This window comes from Silurus aristotelis (genome assembly GCF_946808225.1).
Source record: "Silurus aristotelis genome assembly, chromosome: 12".
NCBI lineage: Eukaryota > Metazoa > Chordata > Actinopteri > Siluriformes > Siluridae > Silurus > Silurus aristotelis.
This window is the reverse complement of record NC_139585.1, coordinates 10,725,803-10,737,963: the sequence shown is the minus strand read 5'-3', so window position 1 is coordinate 10,737,963 and position 12,161 is coordinate 10,725,803. Positions and strand designations below refer to the sequence as shown.

Genomic DNA, 12,161 nt, shown 5'->3' with positions numbered 1-12,161 from the left:
TAAAATATACCCTGTAATCTAATACAACCAATTTGTTGAAATATTATAATATATAATTGATTCCATATTGTCATATAAAGAAGCAGGAAGAGGATGCAAATGGGGAAAAAACTTTAATAAACACACAAACACTATGAACTGAAGCCAAACACAAAACAGTAGACAAAGTAATGTATGTGGAACAAAGGAAGCAGCAAAAACCATGAAAGACAACATCAAATGAAAGAAAAAGAGTGCAATGAGCTGTGAGTATACATATACATGTGCTAATTACTGTGAACAGGAATCAGGTGCACAAACAAGCACATGATATGATGCTTAGAGATGCAATGGTCTGTGTGAGGTGTATCCCTTGTCCACAATCCTGACACAAATGTTATATACCAGATATTGGGTAAACCAGGTGTTGCTTTAGTAAAATTTAGTTGGACACCTAATGATTGGCTGTTCACATGAATGTAGGTAAGGTGAAGGTTTTGACTACTAAAACATAATTTTCAGAGTGTAAACTGTAATAGTAATGGAGTCATTCTGACTGGTTTTGTTAGGTGGCTTTTACATTTACACTTATGGCATTTGGTAGATGCCCTTATTCAGAGCAACTTACATCTCAGTTATACACTTACATCTCAGTTATACAGCTGAGAAAGTGAGGGTTAAGGGCCTTCCTCAAGGGCCCAGCAGTGGCAGTTTGGTGTTACTGGGATTTGAATCCATGACCTTCCGATCATCGAACATCTTATCCACTGAGCTACCACTTCTAAAGCTTATTGCCATTTCAACCATATAGAATTGGAACAGTACACATTGAAATCCTGGTATCCTCCAGGACCAAAGTGCTACATTAAAACCATTTTTGTGCTTATTTGTACAATAGCAAACCTTTCAGAAAACTGAGACCAAGAACATTCAGAATGACCTTCTTCAATAAACGAGGCCTTGTCAAACAAGTCAATATGTAGTAAGAGCATGAACTAGTACAACATCACTGCAGCCTCAGGTGAGGACCCACACAAACATACATAGGCAGATGCATGCGCGCACACGTAGTTGATTCTCCTCAGGGGCTGAATGCTCTCTTTTGTGCTCATTAGTATGCACACTGCCATGCTTGTACTTCTGTCTTTTGCTTGTTTTCCTTTAGCTCATACCCCCCCCACACTCACTCACTCTCAGGCTTGGCTACGTGCTAATGGAAACAGGAGATGGCGAGAAGAGACAGTCAGTGAAAATTACAGTAGCTGAGTAACTTGTGTGTGTGTGTGTAAAAAAGGAGGGCAGTCTAATTGGTGCCAGCCTGCAGCCATTGAGGTCTCTGGAGCTCTTTCACTGAAGAAAGATGTATTCAAAGTAGTTTTGCCAAGTGTTGAGAAATTTACCTATATTACTGGCCAGTTTTCACACTGGGGCAGATGTGATTGAATAAAACCTTTGAGTTAATTAGATTTGTGGATCGTAAAGATTTTTTGGAAATTTAAACTAATACCATGCAGACATTTTCTTTCTAGGTTTTAGCTGTCTGGATGTATTTCCTCGTCCTTCGTCTAGTAAAATGGCTGCTGTTTTGGAGTGCTCTGCTATCTTTTATAAGAAATGCAGTGGCTTAGGATCTAGCCACCTAATTGAATTGGCCAATAAAGTGATTGCTGCACGTATAAACAGATTAGAGGCTTGGAGACAGGCTGTGGCAGTAAAAATGCAGCTCTAAAGCCCTGCCACACAGCAGTATGAATACATTACCAGCGATTGAGTTAATAAATTATGCTTCGTATGGAAATGAACTAATGAAGCCCAGGATGTAAGGTCGATATTTATGAGCTTCATGTCCTGGGTTTCTGTGTGCAGTGAAGGTGAGTGCTGTTTTGTGGCTGTCTGGTGCAGCATGCAGCCATAGTGTCCAGTTGTAAAAGGCTGTAGTAACCTGTCACTCATCTGTCTCTATGAACCTTGGTGTTTATAGTCTGCAGCATAGTCCTGACTTCATGGCATTCATTCTTCCTTCAGCTTTAACTCCTCATTCTCAATGCTTTATAGCGGCATCTAATTTTACTCTCGCTCTCATTCTTTCTCGCTCTGTTTTTTTTTTTTTCTCAGATGCTACCATCCTCAGTTATGATGGCAGTAAGTTTATGAAGATCAAGCTGCCATTGGTGATGCACACAGAGGCAGAGGATGTGTCGCTGCGCTTCCGTTCCCAGCGAGCTTACGGTGTCCTGATGGCCACAACCTCCCGCAACTCTGCAGACACACTTCGTCTCGAGCTGGATGGAGGGCGGGTCCGACTCACGGTCAATCTAGGTACCTCACCCAATCAGAGCGTTTGCCTCTTCACCTCTGCATATACAGTACAAACACCTTAAAGTCAAACGTGTGACAATGTAAAAAGAGTTTTATTTTTATAGGTACACAATATGAAATCATATCTTCCATCAAGAATTCACAATTCAGTAAAACATACTAAAAGATTTCCTTCTAGACTTTTGCAACAACAGAATATTTAGCAAGTCTTACACTCCTGAACATACATTAGGCACTGCATATGCTTTTTTATTGTCTCTGTGTGCTGAAGAGAGAATGGGACGGTGTACATCCTTCAAAGGCCAGGTCTCTGCGGCCCAGCGCACACTCCCAGATGAGCATGTTTTAGCCCCTCCCACCATGGAGTGCACTTTCAATTTAGTATACTTTCACATCCTACCTAATTATCGTGACCAGTCAAGTAAAGCTTTAATTATGTTTGTCTGTGTCTGGATTTTGCTATTTCAACTCTAGTGGAACCTTGTAATCTTCTAATCCTCAATAAACAGGTAAAAATCCATGTGTTCAGCCATCTAGATCAGTAGTACAATCCAGTGATGAAAGCAAGACACAATTACGAGTTATTATGCAATGTGAAGAAGGTACCAGGCAAATCTACTATTGTCCAGTTTAAATAGTTGCAATTATATTATATTATATTATATTATATTATATTATATTATATTATATTATATTATATTATATTAACCAATAACAGTTTCTACAAATTCAGCATTCATAACATTACTAATTTGAACTAATTGAATTTCTATGTTTTTCATTATACCTAATAAGATATAATGACTGACATAGTCTGTATTGAAGCATATAAGTTGTAACAGTAAATACAGTAAACCATTTATTAGACTTTATAATTTCAGGTCACTATATTATGTATACCACAAGTTATAATGTCTTATATGTACTGATGAGACATAGTGCTCTATGTGCTGTTATTATTAATGCTATGCTATAATGCATTATTATTTGCCTTGTAATTATTGATGCCATATCTGATCAATCAGATTTTTCAACAGACAATACAACAGTGCTATTGTGTGAAAGGCATTTTATATGGCATATAGCACATTACAAATGCATTTATAATGCATTATCAATGTGAAATGAATAGGTATGTATAAAACAAGTAGATGGATTTACATGTAGATTTGAATATTTATCTGAAATATTTAATATATGGTTATTTGTAAAACGAAAAAAAATTTTGAGCATTGATGCTAAGCTGCTGTGGAAACTGTTCCCATTAATGTCTTTAGTAAGTCAGGATGACAGACTAGTGTTTGACCCGAAAACAAAATGTCCCCAGACCAAGGAGTGTGTCCTCAATAATGTCACTCAATGCCATCAGGCTTCACAGAAAAGCACAATGACATTTAGCCTGTTCAGTTTGAAATAGCATGTCTAGGCTTGCCCTTAATCCGCACACACTATGTCAGCCTTCACGTTTTCCCAACAAACACATAAACACACACACACACACACAGACACACACATAGACACAGACAAACACCTCATTGCTTTCTACCCCAAAAGCGATTGCACTCCCTGTTCGGACGGGCATACGTTGCTCTCTGGCTGTTTGCGACCACATTTTTGCTGTGGTTGACGACACACAAATGGGTTACAGCCTCATGGGAGAGAATGGAGCTGGATTTGTGTTTTGCTCTGGATTTCTTACAGCCCTCCACTCTTTTAGAACATGCTCGGTTTCCGAAGATGGTGCACAGAAAAAATATCGATCCAGCAATGCATAGGTAGAGTTTTAGTAGAGAAAAAAAAAGAAAAGAAGAAGATGGTGATAAAAGAAGCTTCTGCATTGCAGCAGAGACAAAAATAAAGAAGTATTATTTATTACAGTAGCCACAGAATAGAAAGCTATTTTGCTTCAGCATTAAAGAGCATTTCAAATGTAGTCTTTGTATTTTTTGGAGCGAAAGGTATTTAGAACAGTGTCGAAATAATATACAAGACAGTGGCATCTGTGTTGTAAATGAGAATAGCCACTTGTTTGATTCATTTATGAGTGCCATTTGTAATATTTCTTATATGAAACTAAAAGGATCACACAATTTCTAAAATAATGATTTGCCACAGACACACAGAAAAAGGCTCCGCCTCTATACAGCATTTTATACTAGAAGTAATTACGACATGCTAAGTAGAATGCATTTTTATTACAGTTGATTTTGCAGACAGCAGAGGGCTCTAAAATGCATACAGTATGTAATAATTACAACTTTTTTATTATTTACTGCTCTGAGCTAATATCTTAATATAAATATTAATCTTATCTCTGATTTCGCATTTTTAATATTTTATAGTGAAAGCCTACATATTCGCTCATTAGCATGACGCACTCTTCACATGTGCGATGAGTAGCAGACTTTTTTTTTTGTAATACAAGAGTTTACAAGTCCGTTGTTTTTTTGTTTTGTTTTGTTTTATTTATTTTTTGCCCAGAAAAGCATTCAGAATTCAGCTCCACTCCCAGGAGGCTTAGCTTGACAGTGGACATGCTCCAGTGCTTTGCTGCAGTGTGCCTGGACAAGCACAAGACTCCCCTCTCTGTCCTATTTATCAGCTCCTTTTCTACATTAAATTTGTCTTCTTTTGCTCATTAAAGGTAAATGTGTTTTTAACATATGTGCATACTGGAGCAGCAAAGCACCGGTGGTGAAGTCATGCTGTTACGCCTACCAGAGTCTTCCTTCCTCTCTCTCTTTCTTGATTCTGCCTCGGCCATTTTCCTCGGCCGAGTTAAGAAATTGAATTAGCGCACTCTGAATATTCAGGAGCACTAAACTCGTATGGAATCTGGAAATTCTAATCACATTTCTTTAACATTGCCTGATTCTAAATATATTACAGATCAGTGAGGATATGAATATGTATGAGTGTCCGATATGGCATGTAAAAATGTGTTTCCTCTCCACCTGGAGTTCATTACCTTCGACAGGGGAGGCAGAAAGTAGAGGGAGAGAAAGAGAGAGAGAGATAAAGAGAGAATATACACGTTTGATCAGTGCGACAGATGCTCTCTGGTCCACTCCGTTTGTGTGTCTGTCCCCAGTTTGTGGACAGTGTGTTGTAATGGATGTCTGCAGTCATAACCTTGAAGGCTGAATTTACATCTTGTCTGTTCTTCCCCATCTAGACTGTATCAGGATTAACTGTACTACCAGTAAGTTACTCTCTTCCTTAACCCTCTGTCCTCTAGCTCTGCTTCTGTAATGCTGAATGAAATAAGATGAAATGCGTGGAATATGAATGAATGAATGAATGAATGAATGAATGAATGAATGAATGAATGAAAAGGTTTGTAAGTGTTTGTATGGTACATTAGCTGTCATGTCCACCAGGGTTCAGTGGCCTAGAGTTTGAGCTAGATTTCTGTCAGGTAGTGTTTTTTTCTGTGTGTGTGTGTGTGTGTGTGTGTGTGTGTGTGTGTGTGTGTGTGTGTGTGTGTGTGTGTGTGTGTGTGTGTGTGTGTGAGTGTGTTTACCCTGCAGCTTTCTGGCAGCCATTTTAAAGCAGTGGGAGAAATGAAGCTAGCTGTGGCTATGAAGAGCCATGATTAAGCGTCTCCTTCACAGATCGCACTCCAGCTTGCAGCAGTTCCCACACCTTCACGCAGATCATTTCCACTGAGAACCTCTTCTCAAATCCCCCTTCACTCTGCCTCCAGCTTTCAGTCATTTTCCCCCCTTTTTTTCCCTTTCTCTCCTTTTTTTTTATCTCTTCTTCTCCCTTGCTCCCACTGCACTTGAAGGGATGAGCATTTTTTTGCCTCTCATTTCAGAGAAGAGCAGGAGAAGCTGAGCTGTGCTGAGGTGTTTTTGTATTCTCATTAACCTCACAGCAGAGCAGGACACGGCCAGTGGATAGATTGCAAAGTACAAAAAAAAAAAAAAAAGAATGCAAGGTGATAGACAAGCATTGGTGGTTTGCTGTCTTCCGAATTTCCATTTTTCATTTAGTTTCTTGCTGAGATTCTCAGCTTGGATTTATGTCTGTTCTCTTAAGGGCTCTGGGTAATTAGCAGGTGTGTCACGAGTCTTACAAAAAAGAGTGCGTGTGTGCGTGTGTGTGTGTGTGTGTGTGTGTGTGTGTGTGTGTGTTTGTTTCTCCACATATCAATGTTTGTGTGACTCATTTTGGCATGGTGCATTCATATTGGAAGTAAAGGTAATAATCAGCCTCCACCTTTTGCTAAGAGCAGTGATGCAGTAGTCAAACATGGCCTTCAAAAATATCCCTTTTTTGTGTTGCATAGTAACAACAGCATTCACATTTATTATTTATTTTCCCATCACAGCCTTCATAGACTTGACCTTTTAAAACATTGGAGGTAGATAAATAAACTAGAGAAAACAATCTTACCTGATATTGCATTGTGTGTGGGCTTTTTTTTTATTATTATTTATTCTAATGTTCATATGACCTGTCATGTTTATAAGGCAGAGCTCTTTTTAAATAGGAAAAAGACCTTTTTTCACAGGTTGAGGTGGAAGAAAGAAAGATTGATATGGATTTAACTGTTTTTTATGACACAGTGTAGCACAGAGAGGTGTGCGGTGGGTGGTGCTTCACTTCAGTGGTTCTGACCTCACATTGACTCTACATCGGTTAATGTAACAATAATTCAGTGATCCGCATTAACCTGACGAGAACGCCCATGACTAGGACACAGCTGAGCTTTCTCAGGGGGCTGACTCTGTCCTACTCTTCCCTCTCTGTGTGCAGGCAGGGGAGCTTGCACACAAACACATACAAACACACACACACACACGCACAGACACACACATACTACACACTGAGAGAGACCCAAATGCCTTCACTAGATTCAGCTACACTTCTGTGCAAACAGTCGAAAGTAATGACATGCTCACAATATGTTTGCTCACACTAACAAACTCGCACATCGGTAAACAGATGCACACACACACATACACAGCAGTTTTATTAAAAGCTATAAGCAAGAGGGCATGGTTGTATCCCAATTAAGATGTCCTTAGGCATAATGCAAACCCCTTGAGTGGAATAATGCTTTTATAAAATAGTGACAAAACAATAGATTAAATCTATTGTTCAATTAATAATTATGAAACAATAATGAAAGCATAATTAATAATATGCCACAATGTACTTCCAGCACACAATGGTTCACTTGCTAAGGAAATATATATATATATATATATATATATATATATATATATATATATATATATATATATATATATATATATATATATATATATATATATATATATGTATATATATATATATAATTTTATTTATTTTTTATTTTTTGACGGCCCTAATATAGATAGATAGATAGATAGATAGATAGATAGATAGATAGATAGATAGATAGATAGATAGATAGATAGATAGATAGATAGATAGATAGATAGATAGATAGATAGATCGATCATTTACCTACTTTAAATATTAGTAAAAGAAAACACAATTGAACACAACAAGCAGTTTTTAAGTGAAGGTTTTTATTATAATCCAAAACTACATGGCCTAAACATGTTTAAACCCAAAAAGGGCTGTGAAAATGAATGCAGCACACATTTCTGTTTGACCATTCTTATTAAAAATCTAAATAAATAAATATGAAATAAGCAAAATCACTAAACATTTGTTTTACATCCGGCAGTTAAAATCATTCGTATGGAAACATAGCAAAAATTCCATTTGGTGTCCAGATGATTTACGTAATTTAACACACTATAATTACTATAAAACATTTTCAAGACTATTTTGTCTTCATGCTCTATGTTGAGTATGGTTTCCGTAATTAACATACATTTGCATGAAGCGTCCATATTCATCCATATTTTGGCCATGTTAATTAGAGTATTACAACTTTATAACTTTAAAAGTATTAATTTAAGGTACATTTAGAACAGATAAAATGTGTGACTAAATTGCAATTAATCATGACACTGCTCTAACTCAAATTTTTTTATACCTCTGGCATTGTTGTGTATGTTTTCAAGTTAATTATTATATAATAATTATAATTTATTATTATTTTTCAATAAACAACACAAAAATCATTTTAGTAATTGGCCTACAGTTAGTTACTTTGCCCAAGCATTTTGTGCACCATTAAATTTCTAATAAAAGCCACATCTTTGCCACATTTTCTTGCTTTCCTTTCAAAATGTTTGCAAGCTCCTGTAATTATGGAGTCTTCATAAAATAAAAGAAGCGTTGCCACATGACTGAAACTCTTACTGAATAAACTGAAGGCTGCTGATTTAATAGCACCTCATGCTCAGTACTCCTGGAGACACTTTCACGGATGACAAGTGGACGACATTTAGATGTGTTTGGAGCATCCTTCTTCTCAAATGAGGGATTCGTGTGAATTGAGAAGAATCTCATTTTCACTGGAACAACCTCCTCTATAAATATGCAGCAACGTTGCCACTTACCGGAATGGTCACGCTCATAAATATGCAGCAGTGTAGCTCGTGTTTCATTTGTAATGCAAATAGTGCGGTAGACAGAGGAGAGAGCACTGGCACTCACAGGGCTCGCAAGTGACACGCAAGGGAAGCGGGAAACGTGTGTTTTTGCGTGCCGGTGTGTGTGTTGCGTGTTCAAGCGCTTTCTTTTCGCCAACACTTCCACCTCCAATGTGTAGTTGTGTGATTGTTTTCACTTCTCCGAGCACATCCTTGGAGAAAAGTATTAAAAAGCTATTTCACGGGAAGCATTTCAGAAGCTCCTGCTCTCTGAGTGATAGAACAGATGGTCATATAATTATGTCCCCTCACCAGGATGCTGCTCCATCACTGTGGCATTAACCCAATTTGTCTCTGCGATGCTCAGTTCTGGGCAGAGGCAATAACTTTGTTCATGTAGCAGTTGCCTGGGCGCTGATCTCAAAACCTCCTGTTGTAGTGACTGACACTTTAATCTGTTGCCATCCACTGGAGTAACAGTTTGTCACTTAAACTGAGCTATCCGGGATTCAAATTCTGCATCTGAAATGGGATATTTAGCATGTTTATTCAGGGGGCTGTTGCACTAGTAGGTTAAAAAAAGTTACAAAAAAATGTACCTAATATCTAGATCATAGATATTTCAAAATTATATTTTGTTATTATTTCCAAAGCTCTCCATGGTTCTTCTTGCTGATCTCCAACTCATAGCATTAGGTCGGGCAATATATTACTGTAACTGTAAAGCAATCTTTTTATATTACAGAGAAATTATACAAAATAAACACGGAAATAAATTCAACAAAATAGGTACTTTGAATTTGTTAGGTGGAATACACCAACCAAAGTAACACCCAGGAACATTTATTTGCAGACTGAAAATCTAGCAATAATAGTTGATAAGAAGCCAGTGTTAATGAGAGAAACAGCCAGCTGTTCTCTCAGCTGGCATACCAATAATATTATTACCTATCCCATATAATTTTAATTTATAATTTTTTTTACCAGCATGCAGTGTAGCTGAGTTTTTCCTGTCACACAACACCAAGTTTGTAGCGTGACGTGTGAACAGACGAAGCCATGTGAGATCCTGCAAAACAGTTAAAGTGCAACTGTTTTATTGTGCATACTGTATATGAACTCACAGAAATCACATTTTTATTAACTTTGAATTCGCATAAGACCAGATGTTTTATTGTACCATGGTTTGCAGGCCATTAATAATTGCTTTATAATTATCTTGTCAAATACTGTTCATTTTTTATCAAATAAATGCTTAAAATTAGAAAAATTATCTGGAATTAGAACAGGATTACAATAAGTTTGAAATGAGCGAGAAATTCTAGAAACAGGTTTATTAAACTTATCTTAATATTATTTTAATTTCTATTTATAAACATATGTCTTATATCCAAGATGTTTCCATTTGTTAAGACATTTTTTGCAGTGCTGATATTTAAAATATATAAGCTCAATGAATGTTCAATTATCGGTGTAACATTTAAAGGAAAACATGGCGAGATCTTGTGAGCAAGTGAAATGGGAGAAAATTCTTTTTTGCTTGTGACAGTAGTGTGTCTATTAAAAAAAATAAAAAAGTCTTGAAGGCTTCATTCATTTATCGTCAGCAACTAGTTTATCCTAGTCCTGGTTTATCTTAGAAACACATGCCAGGAATACACTCTAGGTAGGATGTCAGTGCTTTGCTGAAATCATAAAGAAATATGTCAAAAATCAGATTCATAACAAAATTTCCATTTACATTAATTAAATTATGATTTATGTGTTATATACTGTGTATTTAACCTGCCATGAATGAATGAAGATTGTGTCTCATCTTTTTTCGTTTATAGTGATACTGTTAAAGAAAAAAATTTATGGTTAAATAATTAAAATGTATGGTTTCAGTGGTTAAAACATTGAACTACCGATCAGAATGTGGATATCCCAGTAAATGAGAAAATCACAGTAAAACCAAAAATTAGAAAATCCCAGTAAAACCCAGCTGTCATTGCTGGTCCCTCAACCTCCTACTGAGCAAGGTCCTCAACCCTGGAGTTTCTCAGGACAAGGCTGAATGGTGTAATTGTCTACAAACCAGTGATTTGTAAATATGATGCGACACACTGCTATGATAAACTAGCCAATATTTAGCTTCTCCAAGGTTCATATTTGACTCCTAGTAGCAGTAAATCTTGTTGCAGCAAAAAATTTCCATTTTTCATCCATATGTACGACATATTAGATTCTGAAGAATAAGCTGAAAGCTGTATGAATGTCATGAAGATTTCTTGGACTTTTCACCACCCTGGACTAATGTTTTTCTAAAGATTTTAACTAACTACTCCTTCAGAGAGCTTTCTTTAATGACCTAAGATTTCCTAGAAGGCTCAATGGAATGACGAACTTGAGGGAATGTTAGATGTGAGGCATCAGTTTCTTAGTGGAGCATCCCAATTCTGGTTTATGGGAAAGCTGTCAGGGTGCTCCACGTCTCCCTCGTCCACAGATGCCCACCCATGCAGCACAGTACCTTGGGAGATAATTACACAGAAATGTGCTGAAGTGCAGTGTGAGGGAAGAGAGTGCAGAGTTGAGGAGGAAGGGCTGACAGAGCGAGGCATCCAGACTTTTTTTTAAGGAAAACTGCAGGGAACACAGGCGAGAGATAGAGATGCAACTAGACTACGTCTGAGGCCTCTGTGTAATAAATACATCAGTGATGGAAAACGCTCTCGTGACTCCTCCCCTGCTGACACTTTATCTTTTATCTTAAGAAAGAGGTTGACACTAATGTGCGCTTGGTGAGTTCGATTTGAAAGTCGTGCAGGAAGCAAATCTGCTGAAATGATGTTGGGATATAAGGCAATTTGTTGCTGTTTTTATTCCTAAAAATAAATAAATAAATAAAATAAGTGGAACATTATCCTCACCCTTATAAAATTGTCCACAAGATCAGCAGCCATTTTGCTTTTTGTTTTGAATTAAATATTCAATGAGTGTACCTATTGAACCTATGAGTGAACCTACTGACTTATTAGGATTAAAATATACTCTATAAAACATAAAATCAGGAAAATACTCAATGACCAGATGAGGGGATGCAGTCAAATGTGATGCAGATTGATGATTTTCCAAGAAAAGCGTCTCCCAAATGGCCTCATTCGTTTGCTTATACTTTTTAACCAGCTATAGTTACATTTAATGTGGAAAGTCTGCAAAAAAAGTTAATGCATTAAAGCAGAGGCTCTCTCATCAGCATTCCTTTTTTCTCTCTCAGTTAATGTAAAAGGACAAAAAGAAGTTGTATTACACAGAAACGTCTTGAAGACTGTCTTGAAGACTTGAAGTTTCAGATGTGCCACATGAATGGACTAAAAA

The 12,161-nt window shown here is 37.0% G+C and overlaps 1 protein-coding gene across 42 annotated transcripts in view; it reads left to right on the top strand.

Moving 5' to 3' along the window:
- The window catches only part of nrxn1a (neurexin 1a), a 158,117-nt gene that overhangs the window by 86,276 nt on the left and 59,680 nt on the right, over nt 1-12,161 (top strand). For 24 of the 42 annotated variants that reach the window (XM_083556410.1, XM_083556383.1, XM_083556424.1 and 21 more), the window contains 2 exons: nt 2,095-2,298; nt 5,474-5,500. In XM_083556410.1, coding sequence (XP_083412536.1) covers nt 2,095-2,298; nt 5,474-5,500 — 231 coding nt within the window. The remainder of the gene's footprint in view (nt 1-2,094; nt 2,299-5,473; nt 5,501-12,161) is intronic. The other 18 variants (XM_083556412.1, XM_083556390.1, XM_083556406.1 and 15 more) reach the window with 1 other exon arrangement.